We start from the raw sequence: 20,224 nt of genomic DNA, 5'->3' as shown, positions 1-20,224 counted from the left end.
TTTACTCTGTATCTGCGGAGCTAAAAGACGGGCATAAACAACGTCTCGGATGACTGATTCCCATATTGGTGACAGGTAGAGACCTGAGTCGCGGTTAAGATTGTTAAGATTTTAGAAAAATTGATTACATGCAAGAATTTTAGTTTTTTACGTCTGGTTTCGTGATTGTGTTCGGCTGATGAGTTTATTTGTATTAAGGCTCTTTCATGTTCTTTGAGTCTAGTTGATACTTTTCGTCTGGTCTTTCCAATGTATTCTTTGCCGCATATGCATGGAATGCTGTAAACTCCTGGCATCTCAAATGGACTGTTGTCTTTGAAAGATCGAAGATGTTGAGAGACTTTTGGACAAGTGATAAATCTGGTTTTGACGTTATATTTCTTTAGAACCTTTGATATGTGGTCAGTGATGTTTTGAATATAAGGAAGGACAACACAAGTGTGGGATTGCTTTCGGCTTCGTTGCTATTGGAAAGTTGTGGTGAAGTGTATTTTGTGATGGAACGCTTAATATCTTTAATGTGGAAATTATTAGAGAGAAGAGCAGAGTAGGGTCTTGTATGTTACGGTGTATAGGGTTTAAATGTCTAAGAAAATCTACTAGGGATTTCTGACTATGAGGCCAAATAACAAAAGTATCATCGACGTAGCGATTGCATAATTTTGGAAGGTCGAGAGCTTTTTTTCTCAAAGACTTCTGTTGGCGAAGAATTAGAAAATGTAATTACGGCGGCGCTTCTAGCCGCGAACTCATCGCGTTAATTACGCGATTACGGCATTTTGTTTAACGCCCCTTCGTGACGGACGTTTCCCGGAACGTTTCGACTACCCCGGATTTCGCCCGCACTTTTTTTTGTAGCGGAAAATAACCGCCCCGCTCGAACCGGCATAAAACAATTAGGATTAGGCCCGCTAATAAAAAGCGTCATCTTTTTTAAACCCGCGTATTCGCGTCTCTTTTGTCTCGCGATACGTTCGTACAATAGAATTGTTGCTAGTAATGGGGAAGGCGGAACAAATTTTTATAAAGCTGGGACTGCCTGGAAGAGGTCCTTTTTAGCATACTAAAATTCCCCAGATGTACCTTTGAAGGTCTCAAAAAAGGTCGGGCATCTTGAAAATCGGTACGTTTGGACAAAATCTTGTTATATCTCCAAAAGTATCACATATATCAGAAAATATCAAGAGAGCGAAATTGAAGGACATAAAAAAATACGTAGGAAATATGTATTTCCAACTTTTTACCTATAATCGCATTGAAGATATGATAGCTACAATTTTTTTTAAATAGTGAAAATTTACAAATATACCAAAAAATAGATCTAATACCTACTGTTTGACTATTAAATGCTCACTTTTTATAAAGTTTATAATTATGATTAACAATAATTTTATCTTTAACGGACAATAAAAAAAAACAAGGATTTTTTGTGTCGACTTTCCGTTTTTGACCGACTATAGTAGGCCTACATGAACTCACGTTTAAAAAATAGTTTTGTTGAGCATTAAAAGTAAATAACCAAATGCGTTATTTATTCGTTTGTTTGATTGGTGTTGAGTTTTTACTTTACTCATGTGAAATTAGTCAGAAACGGCTAAATTCCAGGATTTCTAGGTAAGTGAGGTTTTCAATTTATTCCCTAAAACTTGAGTTTATTCATTTGTAGGCTTCATGCTACCTTAAGAGAGAATAGTAGGAGAGCACATTATCAGCTACGTTGCGCTTAGATGAAAGTAAAATCAATAATCCTTTCCAATATTCAAGTGAGGTTATGGTTATCAAATAGTTAAGCCTACTATGTTGTCTTCGCGACCGTAAGATTAAGGAAACAGTGGATGTATGTGTACTGTGCGGCTTAACGTTGATCGGAAAAGCAGATACAGTTAAAATCAAACAGAAGATCTTACAAAAGTTGAAAAAAGAAAGCGAGTATCGAAATGATGGAAAGATGATTTTATGGGAGAAGAAAACTGAGCTGAGGGACTTTTAGTATGTTAACACCTCTTCCATTCAGTCCTTAAACATTTATTTGTATTATACTACAAATAATAATACATAAAATAAAATGATTTATTGCCCAAACATGTATAAACAATGTATGTATACAATGTATATAGTGTATGTATATAGTATACGCATAGACAAACAATTTAAAATGAAAGGTCGTGTAACTGTCAAAGTTTCATTCAAAAAAAATCTTTATAGTTATAATAGCATTGTTCTGTTAAAAAGGTTTAAGGAAATAGTTGTTTTTGAGATTTGCCTGTATTTTGTTATACAGTTTAGTAGCAGTGAAGTTAGTTGACTATTGAGTTTTGTTTACACGATGATAGGGACCACACAGATCATGTCTATGTCTGGTATTTACATGTGAAAGTCGGAATATTCTTTTTTTTTATTTTCATCGACATACATTATGCACTGAGAGTTAGTATTTTCATTTTTTTAAATAGAGTTAATTTTTGGACCGGATAGTGATGTACAAATGCATTAAGGTATTGCTCTGTGTGCGTAGGTTTTCTGTAATCACAATGACGCAATGGTAGGTCTGATATTCTGCTAGAGAATATGTTGGAGAACCAATGGTGCTGACAGTAGGTCGAAGGGGTAATCCTGGTTTGTGTAGTCCGGTAGGTAGTCCGTGGAGACGACGAATTCTAGAGTCATGAGGGGCGACAGACTTTTTCCCGGATTCTGATGGGAAGGAAACCTCAATAACAGATTTAAGTATGCGTTCCATAGATGACGTCTCTGCCTTTAAAATTGCGATGTCGGTATTAGATTTTAGAGATTTTAGAGCAATGTGCTCAGGATTTAGAAGGTTTGTTTTAAGCATTTTTGCGCTTTCAAATCGAATTTAATAAGTAAGCAGTTAAGCGCTGAAGAAGCCGAGTGAGTTGGGTTTGTAATTTGCCTATTATTATTATTTTTTGTACAGTGGAATATTTTTCGCCATTTGCAGTTGTCTGTTGGACATTGCGTTCCGTTTAGTCATCGTGCGCTCCCATTGTTGCCGGGAACGTTAAAAATGGCGTTCTCTCCCGGAATCCCGGCCCGTTGCGGCACAAAGGGCACGAACTTAAAGAGATATTAATGCGCGGGAGATGTCGCCCCCTCCCCCCACTCCCGTCCCGAAGTTACAACTCCAGACCGCGACGAGAGGTCGACTCTACCCTATCCATACATTAGCTTGTCGAGGGGCTCGCGTAATTGAGCTGAGGGCGGTTAAAACGGCAGACTCTGTATTTGATTTAGGCATTTATCTCGACTCGGGTTAACCGAAACTACAATTAAAGCCGCCGTTTTCCTGTATTTATCGAAACTTCTTTTTTCTATCGGAAAAACTTCCGCAGATCAGTAAAATGCAATTTAAAAAAATTCTGGATACGTCCCTGGGTCGATTTGGTGATAAGTCGTTAAAAATTTCAAAATTCCTTAACCAACGTTACGGTAATTGAAAAAATTAAACACGCCTCTATAGGTTTGATATGGGTACATAAATCGTCGATAATTTATCGATATTACGAAGAAACGGAACCTATTCTACACTGTTTGGAGTTTTTGGTAAAAAATTCGGCTTCCTCTTCACCCATATCACCATATACTTTTCACCCAGACGCTTATTTTTGTTTCTCTTTGAGTTTTCGAGAAAACATTGTCTTGGATGACTGATTTTCGTATTGGTGACAGGTACAGTTTGGTTGTTTACAGATTTTTCTTTGACGGTCGTATTCGGCAACTGCTGATGATACTACTGGATTCCTTCTGCATTCTTTGCCGCATATGCGTGGGATGCCATTGAGACCTGTAGTCTTAAACGAAACTTTGTCTTTGGATGGATTAGAGTTGTGTGGTTGCTTACTTGCTCGATGTGAAAATTATTTGAGAGAAGAGCAGATATTTAGTTGGGTTCAGTGATTCGCATTGTGAACATAAAAGTCTTTCTACGTCCATTGTTGATGAATCGAACCTGCTGACGTTTCGCCAATCATCCTATTGGCTTCTTCCGAGAGAGTTTCAGACAAGCTCTGAAGAAGCCAACAGGATGATTGGCGAAACGTCAGCAAGTTCGATTCATCAACCACCGACGCAGGAGAATCTAGAAGAAGTGGGAGTTTCTTTCAAAAAAAAAAAAAAAAGAAACTGAACTTATAAGAATATCTAGATTCTCCGTTTCGAGTTAAATTCAAATTTTCATTGACGAATGCGTAGTGGCGTGTTTTTCTGGCGACGCAATTTTTCCTCCCTGTCCTTCGGAAACAACGAGGAGGGTTCGGTATTAATAAAGGCAAGGAGGACGTTGTCTCGGATGAAGGATTTAATAGAGTCCTGAGAGGCGCTCGGATTTCAGAACGACATTAATAACTGCCGACACAGTATCTTGTCCGGAATGTGATATACGAGACGAGAGAAGGAGAATCCTTGGCGTTATTAGTATTAAACGGTCTGAGCCCCCCAATTTTTCGAAGGAGAAACGTGCGGGTTTTTTAAAGGCTGGTTTACTACTAAACGTTACGAAAAATAGTTTAAGATTTGAAAATAATGCCAATAACTTATTGTAACAAGGATCGCGTGTGTCAGTTTCTGGAAATTTTGAGTTCCTCTGTTCTGCACAAATAAATATAATGGAGATATTTTTGTATAAAAACAAACGTTTTTTGCATTTAATGAGACTTTTAAATTGCTGGTTTACATATGATGCACAAGATATTCTGGCTATTTTCGACTCTTTACTAAAATTCATATTCTTGAAACTCTCACCAATGTCTGGAATATATTTTTCTTATAACGGTCAAATTTTCGAAGAAACGTCGGGAAAAGCTATGGGTTCTCCACTATCACCAGTCGTCGCGAATATATTTATGGAAGCCTTTGAGAAGAAAGTTCTCGACACCTTGCATCTAAAACCAAAATTATTGTAACGCTACGTCGATGATACTGTTGTTATTTGGCCTCATGGTCAGGAATCCCTAGCAGATTCTCTTAGGCATTTAAACTCTATGCACGCTAACATACGTTTTACCATTGAAATAGAAACTTATGATAACCTACCATTCTTAATTCTTATCAATAGAAAATCGGACCTAGCATTGGGTCATTGTTATCAACTCTCTTGTTTACAGAGCTGTAAAACTATCTCAGCCAGAGTCATTGAACCCAGAATAGAACACCTTACCTCTGCTATTCTCTCTAACAATTTCCACATTAGAGATATTAATCGTTCCTTTACAATATTCACTTCACCACAACCTTACAATAGCAATGAAACTGTAGTCTTTCCTTATATTGAAAACATCACTGGTCGCATAACAAAATTTCTGAAGAAATATAACGTCAAAACCAGATTTACCACTTGTCCAACAACCTCTCAACATCTTCGATCCCTCAAAGACAAAATTCCAGTCGAGATTCCAGGAATTTACAGCATTCCAAATATCAACTAAGTTCAAAGGACATGAAAGAGCCTTAAGACTAAGACAGATAAACTCGTCAGCAATCACGAAACCGGATGTAATTTTTTTTTCTGGTATCAAACTTTCGCAAACCATAAGCGACTCGGGCACAGCTGGATTTTTTGTAACCTAGTTTTATCACATCAACGGATAAGGATGCAGCTTTAGAGAGTTTTCTTCGTACTATATAATTCTTCTTCCGTTGTCGATTCAGCAAAAAAAAGGGGGGTCATCATAGATTGTGATCTAAGATTTCGTGAATATTTAAAAAATATCTTTCAAAAGGCATATTTCTCACTAAAAATCTTATATAGTAACAGGCATATTTTAAATTTTAGACTAAGGAAACAATTATGTGAGCCACATTTTAACTACTGTGATGTAGTGTATGTTTTTTTTTATTGATAACGAGTGCCGTATTCAAAGGTTGCAGAATGCTTGTGTTCGTTTTACTATGGGTCTTCGAAAATATGACCATGTATCTGCTGCATATCGTCAACTTAATTGGCTTAAAGTGGAACAAAGAACAGCTCTTCATTTCAACATATTCGTTATGAAAATTATCCATAACCTCGATTCGCCCACTTTGCTGAGAGAGCGGCTGTAAGATACAGGTACAGACTAACGATGCCACATCATCAGAGTGCCTTGTTTCGTAGATCTTTCACATACAACGCAATTCGTGTTTATAATTCTTTGTCACAGGAATTCTTAAATTTATATTCATTTAAAAAAAGGTACAAAGATCATTTGTTACAAATACAGTTTTCGTAATAATGTGTTACTAATTATATTATATTGAGTTATCAAATTCTTTATCTTCAATTGCATTTTCTATAGTGTGTAGTAGAAAAGAGAGGAAAAGAGAGGAAAACAGTGCTTCCTCGTAAAATCATTTATTTTTTATCATATTTTATTCAATTTACCAAGCCCACCAAAGAGGATTCAATTTTGTTAGTGTTGGATGGCCATCACTTCCGCACTAGAAACATGAGAAATCATAAAATGCAACCACTTGATGCGGGTTTCATGGCTACATTAAACACCTATCACCCTCAAAAAATAGAAACACATTTAAAAACAACCCAGGAAAAGCTTATAATTGACAACAATGTAAGCATCAATGGGTGGATATCTTAGGGTGTCCAACAATTGCTCGTAATTTTGGGTGTCTCCTAAAGATTCCCTTCTTAGAGATGAAACTGTGAATTGCATTATTAGTTAGTTAGTTATTAGTTTTTTGATATCTGCTCAAAGTCAGAAAAAAACTGAGTCGATATTGTCAAATTCCAAAATAAAATTTCCGGCAGGTAAGTAAGCTTCAAACTCCCTGGTTTTTCCTAATTTAACCCAAGCTACACGCTCAGCAGGTACTAATAAGATTACGACACGTATCTTCCTTATATTTTTAAACCGATCTCATCCGACGTGAACCAAATCGATCCGGCGTTCCTTTCGATGGTCCCGCGTTTGTGTGGGTCGGGAAAAAATTCCGAGGATGCCGGAACCGACCTCATCGTCGCCGTATTGAGGTCTAGACGCGTGACTGCCGCGACGCGGACCGGAAACGGAATACAAATTAGCGAAAAGTTCGGAGCGCGTTCCTAGAACGCCATAGTTCTTCCAGTTTGGGCCGCTATTCGCGCTATTTTGTATAGAGAGACGACGCCGAATACCAAACGCGACCTGCTGAAATGAAATTGCGGTACGATGAACGGAGTTAATTTTCAGAGTTTTCGGGCATTCGAATTTAAACCGTCGATTGCCTCTATCGGCGGAATTTCGTAATAATTGAAGTTGGCTCCTTTCAGGTGCGCTGCTATCCTTCATTTCATTTCGTCAGTAACCGCCTCGAATATACCTGCAAAATTGACATAACGATGGAATCGATATATATTATCGACAATTTATCGATATTTTTAAAACAACAACAAATTACGTTGTCGATTGATTTATGAATTTTTATATCTCACCCACTGTTATTCGTGACGTGCTGACATACGTTATGCACTGTGGTGTTGCTTCTATCGGACGATACTAAAAACAATTTTTTGTTCAGTAGTGAAAAATTTCAAATAACAATTTTAATATTTCTTGAGATTTCATGATTTGGTGTTTTTCATATTTTCGGAGTTATAAGGACTAAACTAATAGAAAAATAATGTCTTCTTCTTTGTATCACGCGAGATATATGTTGATTTGTCAATGGCTTTTAAAAAATAAGATCGGGTTTGTATTCCCGGTTCCCTATGCAATATTTGATTGCCTTTACAGAAATTACAACGAAATCCTTTTAAATCGGTAGATTATTTATTTTATTTTTTTTGGGAAGTCGAATATCGTGTTTATACTTTGGTCTTGCCTCCTACCGAAAAGTCTGACAGTTAGGAAAATTTTTTGGAGAAGGAAACGAATTTCAACTTTCCTGAAGCAATTTTAACATTTTCAAAAATTAAATTCGAACCTGTAGCCAAGACGAATCCTGTTTTCGTCGGGTCAAAGAAAAATCAAAGCCGAAAAGTGAATGGCATATGGTTAGATTTAATATTTGTTCATATCAAGCCATGGAATATTAAGAGTTTGATGAAACTTAAATCGATACTGAGATCGATACTAATCCGCTAGTTACACCGTGATTTTTATTGTATTGTAAATTGAACATTGCAGAATAAATGTATTATTATTATTATTATACACGAAGTTAGTTGACTCGACATATGACGCGACTTTGAAGTTGACTCTACCTGTTTGAAGCCAACCGTTGCAGTGTGATTAACATTTCCATGGCTAACCAAGTAGGATTAGTCCAATTAATAAAAAATAACCATTTTCGATGGTCGCGCAAATATTAAAAGGCAAAATTGTGCTGCTAACCGGAGTTGTTCGACAAGGTTTATGTGGGAATATTTTTTTTTTTTGCTTTTGTGTCAAAATTTACCGCGATGGCAACACCGACCCAAAACATCCTTGGACGTCACGATATTATAGCACAATTCAAAATCAAACTTTATTTATGCTTAGTGTTTTAACTATACAATGTAAAAACGAATGGAGAACGTAACTCGCTTTATCTGAACGCAAAGATCGTCCAATTATACGCAGCTGTTCCGAATTACGCGTTTTCGGACGATTTCAAAGCGGATTATTAATAACCCACACGGTTCTCGATTTTTCCGCATTGGCGAGGTCCTTTCGCGTCGCCGCCGAAATAAAACAAACTCGCCGCTCCGTGGGGAAGAGATGCTCGCAAATGATCGAATGTTCAAATGATCGAAAATCCCGAACGGCGTTCGGGTTCGGGCGGGGGGTGGTTTGTAACTGCCGATCCACCAACAGCTGAGACGTGACGTATACATAATCGAGTGACAGAATGTTTAGGTTAGAACCAGCGATTTTTCTAGGAATATCAAGTTAACATTTTATTACTTTTTTTAAACAGGAATTCAGTCAAGTGTTTTGTACGTCAAATACAAGGAAATGTGGATGGAAAAAAAATATTACACTATGTTTTTATAATAATTATTAAAATGCTTGTGCTTAAGATTTTTGTTTCATTTCAACCATTTGAACAGGTTTACATCATAAAAGAGAACAATCAGTACGAATATTTTCTGCTACACCAATGCAACAGCAAAAGATATGATGTTTTTTTGTCAACCATGTGCCAACCATCTTTAGAGCAAGCATGCAAAATAGTTATTCTTTTACCTCTTTTTGATGGCGGATGATAGGTATAGAATTATTTTCTATTACGGACCACAACTTTACCTGAATTTAAATTCCGAAACTTTAGTTAATGATCTTGTTACGTTGTATGTTAATGACCATCCTTGGATAATCCCACTCAAAAGCAATTGATCACATTCTTATACCTATCTATACCTATTTGACCGTCTGCTGCATCGAGATCCCTCGCGAGACGAGACTCCCGAGACTTTCCGAAAGGGGATCGAACGCCGTTCGGGATTTTCGGCCATTTTAACATTCGACCATTTGTAGTGTTCCCTATTATGCGACAAGTACGGTAAACGGCATTTGACTTACTAGTTTACTTGACACGAGCGGAGCGCTTTTGCTACGACCGTTATTTTTTGGATAAATTTTCGCAAAACAAGGCGACTTCATCCACTGACTGACATGACCGTCGAAATTGACAAACGTAAAAATTCAAAGCGCGGCAAATATCTCAGAAAACATCCGATTGCTCCCAAACCCGTTAAAATCCCCGGAAATATCCGAAGTGGCTCGGATCCGTGGGAAACGAAACTAACGAAAGCGACGCTTTCCGCATGCTAGACCGGTGTGTAATTAGGTATTTTACACACGGGAGTAGAAGAAAACCTTTTAAAACCCGAACCGACGATGCCAACAGACTGATAATAAGGGAATATACGCCGATCCGGGTCGCGACTGCGATGGCGGCTTTCCAGCCTTAATTGCGCCGAAATTTCGAGGACTTTTCCGTCCCTCCCCCCCACCCCTTCGTCGACTTGTTTACGAATTTTAACGCCGGAACGAAAATTTCCGAGATAATTTTTAATTAAATCTTGACGTTGACGTTCAATCGGCTGTAGCGATTTCCTTTCCCACGTGCCGATCTGAGCAGCGTCGATTAATTCGTCACGTTAATGGTCTCGGCTTCGCGAAAGATCCTCGGAAAGGACGGAACTATTTTCGCCCGTTTTACCTCGTTATAGAGCCGAAATTTACGAAATAATAGAAAATAATAAAAATCGGATTTAAAAAAGTGCTGTTTGAAAGACAAATTTAATATGCTTTAATGCGAGTTTAAACTGATTAAAATTTATTTCTGCCTTTTAGGTTTAGCATAGTAAAATAACTGCACGAGTCAAATGAACTTTTTTTTATTACTAAAAATTAATAGGGTTATTGACAATTAGCAACTCAACCCTTATTTTTTAATAGTGACTATGACATGCTCTTGACCAAATAACATCTCTCACTCGATTAGGCATAGATCTAATAAAGTTCGCTATTGTTTCTTTTGGAATGTCAAGCCATTCTACTGCAACAATAAGCTCCGGGATCGAGGTTGGAGTACGAAGTCTAGTTCGAATTCTAAATAAATATTCGATCGAAAACCGACTTCTGTAATGTAATCTTGCGCGATCCTTGCGATATGCGTCCTAGAAGTCTTCTCTTCACTTTTTTTCATCGATTACTAGCAAATAGGCATACTCTGGTCTTCAGATGATCCCGTGCAAAGCGTAGACGTGCTTTTATGAGCTGAAGTAAGTTTTGGACCAATTGCAGTTGTTTTTGGGGTCAGGTTATTTTCCTTCAGTCTTCTTCTCACTGTCCACTGACTAATAGCGACTCTTCGAACTTTATGGAGCCGTTGTTGCACTTGAACCGTATTAAGGTGGCGATTTCTTATTATTGTTGACACAATTCCTTGTAATTCGCCTTCTGCCTTTTCCAGGGCTCCTGTATTCGAACATCACCTAAATTAGTATAGTTAGGTTTTATGTATTTCTGAATGAGAATCCGTTGATACTTTATTGTTTAGTTCTCGTTTTATTATTTTTCCGGGTTGACCGCGACAAAGAAGTTATTCTTCTTCCTTTCTTCGCGGTATTAAAGTCTTGAGCTTCACTGGTCATCTATACCCGAGAGCGCTCGAAAAAGGACGGGCCCCGGGTTCGATCCTCGGTAGGAAAAAAAAATGAGTCAACATTCTCAATATCTTACACCTAATGACGGATTGCTTCTAATATGCCCGTTGGCTCAGCGTTAAAGTCGGCGTTCAACATCAGACGGACCCGGGTTCGATCCTCGGTAGACGCAAAAAAAATGTAATGAGAGTGAAATCTATCCAGCAAAAGAAAATAATCGGTCATTAATGAAAGATGTTTACAGCCTTAAGCGCAAACGATATTTCACCCTTCACCCCCGCTCCTACGTATTGAAATAATTGAGAATTTGGTCGGTTCTAATAAATTCCTGAATAAGAAAGAATTCGATGCCAATTTATTTTTTAAAGAATCCCTAATAGTACTTCCCATTTTTCAGGGACCTGTCTAATAAAAAAAAATCAAAATATATATATATATATATATATATATATATATATATATATATATATATATATATATATATATATATATATATATATATATATATATATATATATTTTTATTTAAAAAATATGTATATATATATATTTTTAAATAAATACTTTTTCATTGACCATAGATGCTGAAAATTTCATAAATTTATCTCTTAAGGTTGATTTTTAATCCATTTTTTAATTAAAAGTGCTTAAAATTTTCATTATAAAAAAAAGTTGTTAAAATCAATATTTTAAGAAATCGTTTTTAGGATCAATTTTCCATCATAAATACTTATAAAATATATATATAGGTTAAATGATCTTACTCATATGCATATGAAATGAGACAGAATTAAATTCTAAATCCAATAAAAGTGTTAAATACAATATCGATAATCAAGTCGCTTTTGCTATCGACCCGATTCTGCCAGGCTAAAACGCAACTGAGGCTTTGTCGCGTTGTCCGATTCGTTTATTGTCGTTTTATCTCCGCATAACATTACCGATAACGTCGGACCACGCCTCATTAAGCAGCGTCGCCGTGTAGCTGCTCGGAATACATTAAAATCATGGGACGTCGTCTGAAATTTACACTTTGATAGGTCGACCTTAAGTTCTGCGTATCGAATATCTTTGCAAATTACCAGACATTCTATTAAATTAGCGGAGCAGATGTAGTCGACATATTAATCATGTCGGCGGCGTAGTAAACAAACTACGTGACATCAAAGGGTTCGCCCTACTCGACGGTACCCACCCGCTGACTGCGTATAAGCTAATACGAATAGTTCCCCTCACTTAGCAACGTTTTCTCCATTAATAACGGAATAACCTCGCGCCTAATGGGTTCGAACATGGCCGCTGGAGTTTCGTTTTGTCGTTTCAGGATTCAAGGCACAAACTCATAAAAACAGGTCTCCGAATTTAAGAGTAAAGTCTGTTCGTACATATAAGAAAGTGACTGACTGATACGAATTAAGGAAAGACCCGGGCAAACTGTTAGGAAAGATACTAAGCAATATTTATTTATTTATGTATGCATTTATGTTTAAATCTAAAATAAAATTACAAATTATTTTTATTACCCACTTAAATTACTGAAAATTATTCACATAATATATCAGTGTCGCTATCGCTATCATCGCCTGTTCTAATTATGATTTGTTCTATATTATTTGCAATATGGATATACGATTGTCTGATTTTTCTATATGTTTAACAGAATTTGCCCAACTTTTTGGAGGGATGTTAAAAACTTCGGTTTCTATAAGTTTGAGAGCCTTAAAACTGTAAGCCCTAGATTTTTTGCATAATTATCACAGACGTATTCCTTTTGTAAGTTCAAGCTTTGTTGAACCTCAATTAATTGATTTTTTTTTATAATCTTCATGAAAATAAATGTCGTTATTATACATGTAGTTTTGGATTGTTACTTTTGTGTCACACGAGGAAGGGGTTTTAGTCAACTGTCTACTGTGATAACTTTCATTGTCCATTACAATGATGCTATGTTTGGTACAGCAGTGGTGTCTTCATGGTAATCCAGAGAAGAATCTTTAATATTTTTCGCAGACAGAGAAAGTCCATTTGCAAAATGGTTATTCTTTTACCTATTTTTGATGGCGCGTTTGTTTTACACTTATTAGTTAAGTCAACCCAACCCTTTTCCGGGGTATCATAAGTGTCGAACCAGGTTTCATCCAAGCCAATAATTGGCCTTTGTTGTTTTCTCTAAATCCTAATTTTTTCTAGATATTCCCGCCGCCATTTCCGAATTCTAAAAGATTCCATTAAAACTTGAATTTTGTCAATTTTTTTAAATCTAAAACCCATGTGTTGAATACACTTCCATAAGGTAGTTCTGCCACATTTAACACTGGTTTCATCTTTTTCAAGCCTCCTAGTTAAGATATCTAATGTAGGCACGCTTTGTTCCTCGTAAAACTGGTAAATATTTTTTCACTTTCATCTACACTGAAGAAAATGTCCGCATCGCTTCTTTTTTTCCTCACTGAAATGGGATTGATGTTGATGTTGGAATTTTTGTCAATGTGGCCGTTTCTTCTTGCTTCTTGCTTGCTGGCACAACGTTCAATGAGAGTAAAGTAATTATTGTTTATAACTTCCTTAGTCTGTATAGAATAGTATTTTCTACATTTGGGCGGGAGCATCTCCTGAGATACACTAGACTCGCACATATTTTGCATAATTCGTACACGATTCAAAACACGCTTATTACACACGAAATAAGAATGATTACTAATAAACTTAAACTAGGTAGTATACCAAACCAAAGAATTTAAATTCGGAAACTTGAGGTAATAATCTTGTTGCATTGTATGTCAATGACCACCCTTGGATAATCTCATTCAAAAGCAATTGGTCACTTTCTTATATCTATGAACAGACTTTACCTGATGTGCCCGGTATAGAGTGAGAAATTGGTTATACAGAGTGGATTAATACATAGCTTTGTATGGAGACTTAATAGTACAACAAATTTCGTTCGTAATACAGAATTTTACGTTATACGCTATATACGCTATAGGGAGTTTTCAGAGTTTTCACTGTACTTCCAAAATGAATGGAAAGACTGTGTACGTTAATCCAACTTTTTATATCCACCCTCGCGCACGGAAATAAAAATTTGCCGTTTTGCCCGATCGATCTCGACCCGCGTTCCAACCCGTTTTGTTGAAAATAAATCCGACTTTTCTCGTTTCACGTTGCAGGCCAATTTTCGGGCAGCAGCTCCAGCGTGACGGGATTCAGTACGCTGAACAGCAGGAGGTCCAGGACGAGCAGGAGCAACAGAGCGAACCGACAGAGCACCATAAACAAGTCGTTCGAGAGCGATTGTAGTGAGTTTTCGTTTTATTTTATCCCTCCTAAAAGCTGCGACGCGAACTATATCAGCAGGAACAGAAATACAAATTTATATTTCGTCGAGCATGTCGTTCGTCCATATGCGTAGCTGTCCGTAAATTCTTTTTAAATTATTTCCAACGATAGGAGATAAACAAAGAGAGTTCAGACGAACATAACCTCAAAAATCCGCCTTTTTTGTTTCAAAGGACACGGTCAAAAATAAGGAGCAATTAAACAATTTTTCTACGCGGTCGTAATCTTGGTTCGATTTGGCAACAGCGCAATCGCTGTACCGCTGAAACAGACGCCTGCTGATAGGCAACGCTTGATCGGACGCCAAAGGAGTTTTAATCTTTCGAAAGCTCCGATTTCGATTAAACCGAAAGCAGCTTCGGCATTTGCAATAATAATTGTCGAAAAAAATCATAAGATCGCGGATTAATCGCCATGGAAACTTTTTGTTTCTAGATTACTTTTTGCAGCCCTCATTTGATAAAGACACGGTGTTGTCGAATCAATTGTCATGTCATAATATATAATTTCGTGAAAATCTGAACTTTTAGTTCTTATTTATTTTGATAAATGGATTTTCATCAAGTAAAAGCCACCTCAGTTCAATAAGATTTTGGTGTCAATTGACAAATTTTTTCCTATTCTAGATATAAAACTAATCTTTTTAGACAATTTATTCATTATGTAATCGGCATGTGTATGAAACGTCAAATTAGAGTAAAATATGGCACCCAATTTCGTTTTCATTATTTTTTTTAATCTAATCTGATAAACCGTTTGAGAGGAATATTATTAGTTTCCAATTCGTTGGTAAATCATGGCGTTTGCATAGTTTTCGTTTTGGACGGAAGCTGACTGAGACTTTCTTCTCAAAAGCTTCCATAAAGATCTGTCCATATATTTGACCGTTACACACAAGCATTTCTAAAGGTTTGGTTCCAGATTCTCAAATTTTAATGTAATTCAGGGACTAGACGTCTAAACTAACCGAAATATCGTTTAAAACACCTAGTATCAAGATTTGAAAACACAATTTGCAATAAACTTTCTACTTTAACCTTCCCCAGAATAGCAAAACCCGATATGCTTTGCTTGGTGCTAAACGTCTTTCTTCATATCCAGCTTTTCCGTTGTGCGCGCTTCGTTAAAGACAATTTCGCGTTATCTACGACTGACTCTATTGCCAATAATGCAGCTGCTACGTTTTCACCGTAGTTTTTCTTTGAATTCTTTATATGCGTTTGTTTCATTCAATCTTTTTAATATTCTCTATATCTTTGGCATATTTTAAAATATTCTAGTCTGTCGACTTTCCAAATTTGTGTCTGTGTTTGTTGGAGTTGACGTCTTGGTCTGTCTGATGATGCCCTTATGAAACTGTATAGTTTTGTGAAACCAGGTATGTTTGAAGATTTGTTTTATTTTATATACAACTTTGTTTTGTGAAGTTTTTATTAAAAATAAATAATGATACTTCCCTCTACATCTGATCTAACATTTCTTTATCGTCCTCGACAAGCAGAACTTTTTGACATTTCGTAACGATGATTTGCAATGATTGAAATTCTTTGGACAGTTTCATTAATTCGAGGAAATCTTCTATCTACATTAGGTCAATGTAGGAAGCCCCTAAAACATTTCAGAAATAAAAAACATATCTCTCTAATTGAGGTCGAAAATTTTGGCATAAGGAGTGGTAGATTCCTTTCCTTTTTGTTTTTTTTTTTTATAATCCCAGCCCTCGCGTTTCACGCGTAATCAACCAGGGAGTTCGTTCATAAAATTAAACAGTTCCGCCCTTCTTTTCGATTCCGTTCGCTTTGGCAAACAGCCGGCCCGAAAGGCGACGACACACTGGCAATTAGGAAAAGCTTTTAACGCGTCGCAGATAAATTTCGCGCGAACTTCGACGGATAAAACTGGGAAAGTAGTCGTTTTCCATTAAAAAAAAGAAGCGCATCGCACGTCCTGAATTTTATTCGGGGCTGTGTAGAGGCTATTCGCGTAAAACCCCTGCCTAGCATAGATCGGCGGGTTTACAGGGAGAATTATAGAATCGGAAAGCGGCAGAGCAGCGACTAACGGGATTTTGTTCGACGCCGCTCCGGTCTGCTTCCATTTTTTGACATACGACGTGACTAATAAAATGGTATCGGGGAGAAAGAACGGTGGAAAACAGACAAACACGTGCGGTAACTATTTTTTGGACCGCGCCTGCCAATCAGAAAATTTGTTAGATGGACGCATTTAGTTCTGAGCGTGACGAAATAAAAGTGGAACGGAACGAGTCACGAAAAACGGAGATAATATAATAATAGATTTTTTTATAAATTTACGAGCCATGCTACTTAATGTGGAAAAAAAGGCTTTTAAAAAATTTACATTAAATTTTTAATCGATTGGCGAAAAGCTGTGAAAGCGCCGAGAGGTCGCCGAATTTAAAATGTGGGTTTTAGTTTAGTTATAAAAATTTCTGAGAAACAAGTCATAATTTCTAACATAACTCTTTAGTAAAGGACATCAGATATGCAATCTTTAGACTGGAAGTATCAGACTACAAAATATTGTGATATTCCAGCATTCGATATGAAGTTTTTTTTATTACAGCTCCCTACTTTATGATGGTTAAATATTTCTCGTATCTCAGCTAAAATATTTTGGCTTAAACGCAAATAAGTCCGATATCGACACACATAGAAATTTGAAAATTCTTTCAGGTTTCCATCATATTTTAAACCAGAACTCGACACACGAAAAACATATAATTTGATTTACTTAAATAATATGCTGAAACTAGCGTGGTGTAAAAGTCACATCCAAATAAATTTCATTATTGTTATGTCAAAAAACTTCAAACTGCCAATTGTTATTATTATATCCATAAAAACTTTCTCAATTAATGAAAAAAAATGGAATGAAATTTAAACATTTTGACCTTTGGTGTTCTCCAATTTAAGGATTGGTTATTATTTATAAATTATCCTGTATATGTGTTGTATCGTTTCGTAATATCCCTTACGTCAGAAATTGTTTCTTAGAAATTCTTACTTATTTTTTTAGAAATTCTGACTTTTTTTTTCAGAAAATATGACTTGCTTTCCATAAATTCTGAAACATCAGAAATTTTGACTTGTTGCTTAGAATTCGTGACTTATTTTTTACAAAATTTAGCTTTTTTCAGAAATTTAAAAATAGGTCAGAAATTTTGACTTATTACTCAGAAATTCATACTTGGTTTTCAAAACTACTTAAATAAATCAGAAATTTTGACTTGTTACTCCGAAATTTTTACTTGTTTTTCAGAAATTCTAACTTAAGTCACAAATTCTGACTTGTATTTTAGAAATACGGAAGTAAGTCAGAAATTTTGACTTGTTACCCTGAAATTCTGACTTATTGTTCAAAATGCCGACTTTTTTCAGAAATTCGGAAATAAATCAGAAATGTTGACATGTTACTCCGAAACTCTTACTTTTTTTAAATTCTGATTTGTTATCCACAAATTCCGAAACAAATTTGAAATTGAGCCTTGTTTTTCAGAAATCCAGATTTATTTCTCAGAAATTCTGACTTGTTTTTCAAAAATTCTGAAATACATTAGAAAATTTTACTTTTTACTCTGAAATTCTGATTTCTTTGTCAGAACTAGAATTAGAAATTTTGACATTTTTTTCAGAAATCCTGATTTGTCTCTCAAAAATTCATAAATAAATCAGAAAATTTGACTTTTTACTCAGAAATTCTTATTTGTTTTTCAGAAATTCTAAAATGAATTACAAATTGTGACTGGTTTTTCAGAAATCCTGATTTGTCTCTCAGAAATTATGACTTGTTTTTTAGAAATTTTAACTACTTCGTTAAACTAACACCTACATTTTAATGTATTTTTTTAATGCTTTTTTCGTTGTCCCAGTCCTAGTCCTAGATTCCGTTTTCCAGGCATGAGCCATTTCGAAATATTTTTTAATAAATTTTGAAAAATAAAAATATGAACTGCTCGGAAATGTACCGGATGTTGCGGTTAAGAGGGAAAACTGAAAACTGATATTTTTTTTAAGTAAATTACTTTCTGTAAGTGACAAACAACCGTGACAGACCGTGCCGTTTTCGTCTATCATACAGGGTGCGCGAAATACGGGCTCGTTGTTTTCCAGGTAGCAACTACTGCGGATGCTCTGGAGGACTCGGCATATCTCATCCGGAAACCTTGACCGTTACCCTGACCGCCGACAGGGGCGTCGGCTACGGGTTGACCATCTCTGTGGGCGACCACACCGAAACCAGATCCGCAGACATTCTCGTCACCAGGATAGCGCCCGATTCGCCAGCATACAGGTATATTTCGACCAGAAATATAGTGCTTTTATGACCGACCCCGTGATTAACTTTGCCTACTGTTTATTACTCCAAAACCGCAGTCCGTCTCAGGAATTTATCTACCTACACTAACAAGCGGGATATGAGTATGTTTTCAATCTTGAAAGTACAAAGTAACAATTTATTACGTTCTATTTGATTACATTTCTACATTAACTATTAAATATAATAATAAAGTGTGTCACTTAAAAAATCGTCGCTATCGCTACTGTCGTCACCTAGTTTAATGATTGACTTCGCCACTAATCGTTCTCGATAAGTATTTTCATCTTTTATTACTCGTTTTGCAAAGTCAGACCAGCTTTGTAATTATATTTTAGTTACCTCTTGCCGAATTACGTTTATGCGTTTTCAACTAAGACCAAATCATTTCAATCGGGTTAAATATACAAAGATACGGGGGTAAACTCAAGATTTCATATCCGTTTTGTTGCGGCTATTGAAGCGATTTTGTAGTCTTTATTAAAATGTTAAAATACCTCCGTAATACATACGAACATATTGCAATTCGGATTAAACTCTTAAGAACGTTACATATCACCTGATTTTAAAAACTTAAAACGTCAAAGCAATGAATGCACTACATTTTTGGTCGTACTATAACTATGCCCACTCGCTAGTGGCACGAACGCCACTGGAAACCAACGAAACGGGATCGTTTCAAGCCGCGCGAGTGCGGTAGAACCGGCAAAAGGCTCTCCGGTGGGAAACGTTCCGTTTCCGCTGCATTATTAGTATTTTAGTTTTGTTCGATTGTTTGTTTCCGACGCGACGCTGTTTAAAATGGGGTTCGGCCCTCCCGGGACGCGTTGCCCCGCTTATGACGCGAGCTTCGAATAGCAAAGACAACTTTCGCGATAACGGCGTTCGGTTGAAATGGGAGGGCATGAAGATCGTTCTCCGTTTATGTCGCAGATGTCGACGATACTTTCGGAACATCGATACACCAAACAATATATTTTAATTGCGGTGGTGTGGATTTGGTTACAATTTTACTCCTCAATGTATTGGACTTAAATCGGAATTTCCGAAAAACAAGTGAAAACTTCTGAAAAACAAGTCGGAATTTCTGAGTAAAAAGTCCAAATTTCTGAAAAAAAAGTCAGATTTTATTAAAAATAAGTCAGAATTTCTAAGTGACAAGTCAAAAACTTCCTTATTTATTTTAGTATTTCTGTATAACAAGTCGGAATTTGTAAGAATCAAGTTAAAATTTTTGATTTATTTCAGTATTTCTTAGAAACAATTCAGAATTTCTGAGTAAAAAGTCAAGAGTTATAATTTATTTAAGACGTTCTGAAAGACAAGTTATAATTTCTGAAAAACAAGTTGAATTCTCTGACAAACAACTCAGAAGTTTTAAGTAACATGATTTTTTTTATTATTTAAGAATATCTGAAAAAATTGAGAATTTATGAAAAATAAGTTAGAACAGTATTAT

At 36.2% G+C, this 20,224-nt stretch overlaps 2 protein-coding genes across 4 annotated transcripts in view; one reads left to right on the top strand and one right to left on the bottom strand.

Annotated features, from left to right (window-relative positions):
- Positions 1-20,224, bottom strand: part of LOC132702965 (solute carrier family 35 member E1 homolog) — a 44,229-nt gene that overhangs the window by 5,839 nt on the left and 18,166 nt on the right. The window lies entirely within an intron of this gene.
- The window catches only part of LOC132702964 (glutamate receptor-interacting protein 1), a 126,321-nt gene that overhangs the window by 90,966 nt on the left and 15,131 nt on the right, over positions 1-20,224 (top strand). For all 3 annotated transcript variants that reach the window (XM_060671899.1, XM_060671898.1, XM_060671897.1), the window contains 2 exons: positions 14,259-14,387; positions 18,561-18,741. In XM_060671899.1, the coding sequence (XP_060527882.1) occupies positions 14,259-14,387; positions 18,561-18,741 (310 nt within the window). The remainder of the gene's footprint in view (positions 1-14,258; positions 14,388-18,560; positions 18,742-20,224) is intronic.

The sequence above is a fragment of the Cylas formicarius genome, unplaced genomic scaffold (assembly GCF_029955315.1).
Source record: "Cylas formicarius isolate icCylForm1 unplaced genomic scaffold, icCylForm1.1 PGA_scaffold_6__28_contigs__length_40554024, whole genome shotgun sequence".
In the NCBI taxonomy this organism is placed as follows: Eukaryota; Metazoa; Arthropoda; class Insecta; order Coleoptera; family Brentidae; genus Cylas; species Cylas formicarius.
The sequence above is the reverse complement of the archived record's forward strand: the minus strand, read 5'-3'. Positions and strand labels throughout refer to the sequence as shown.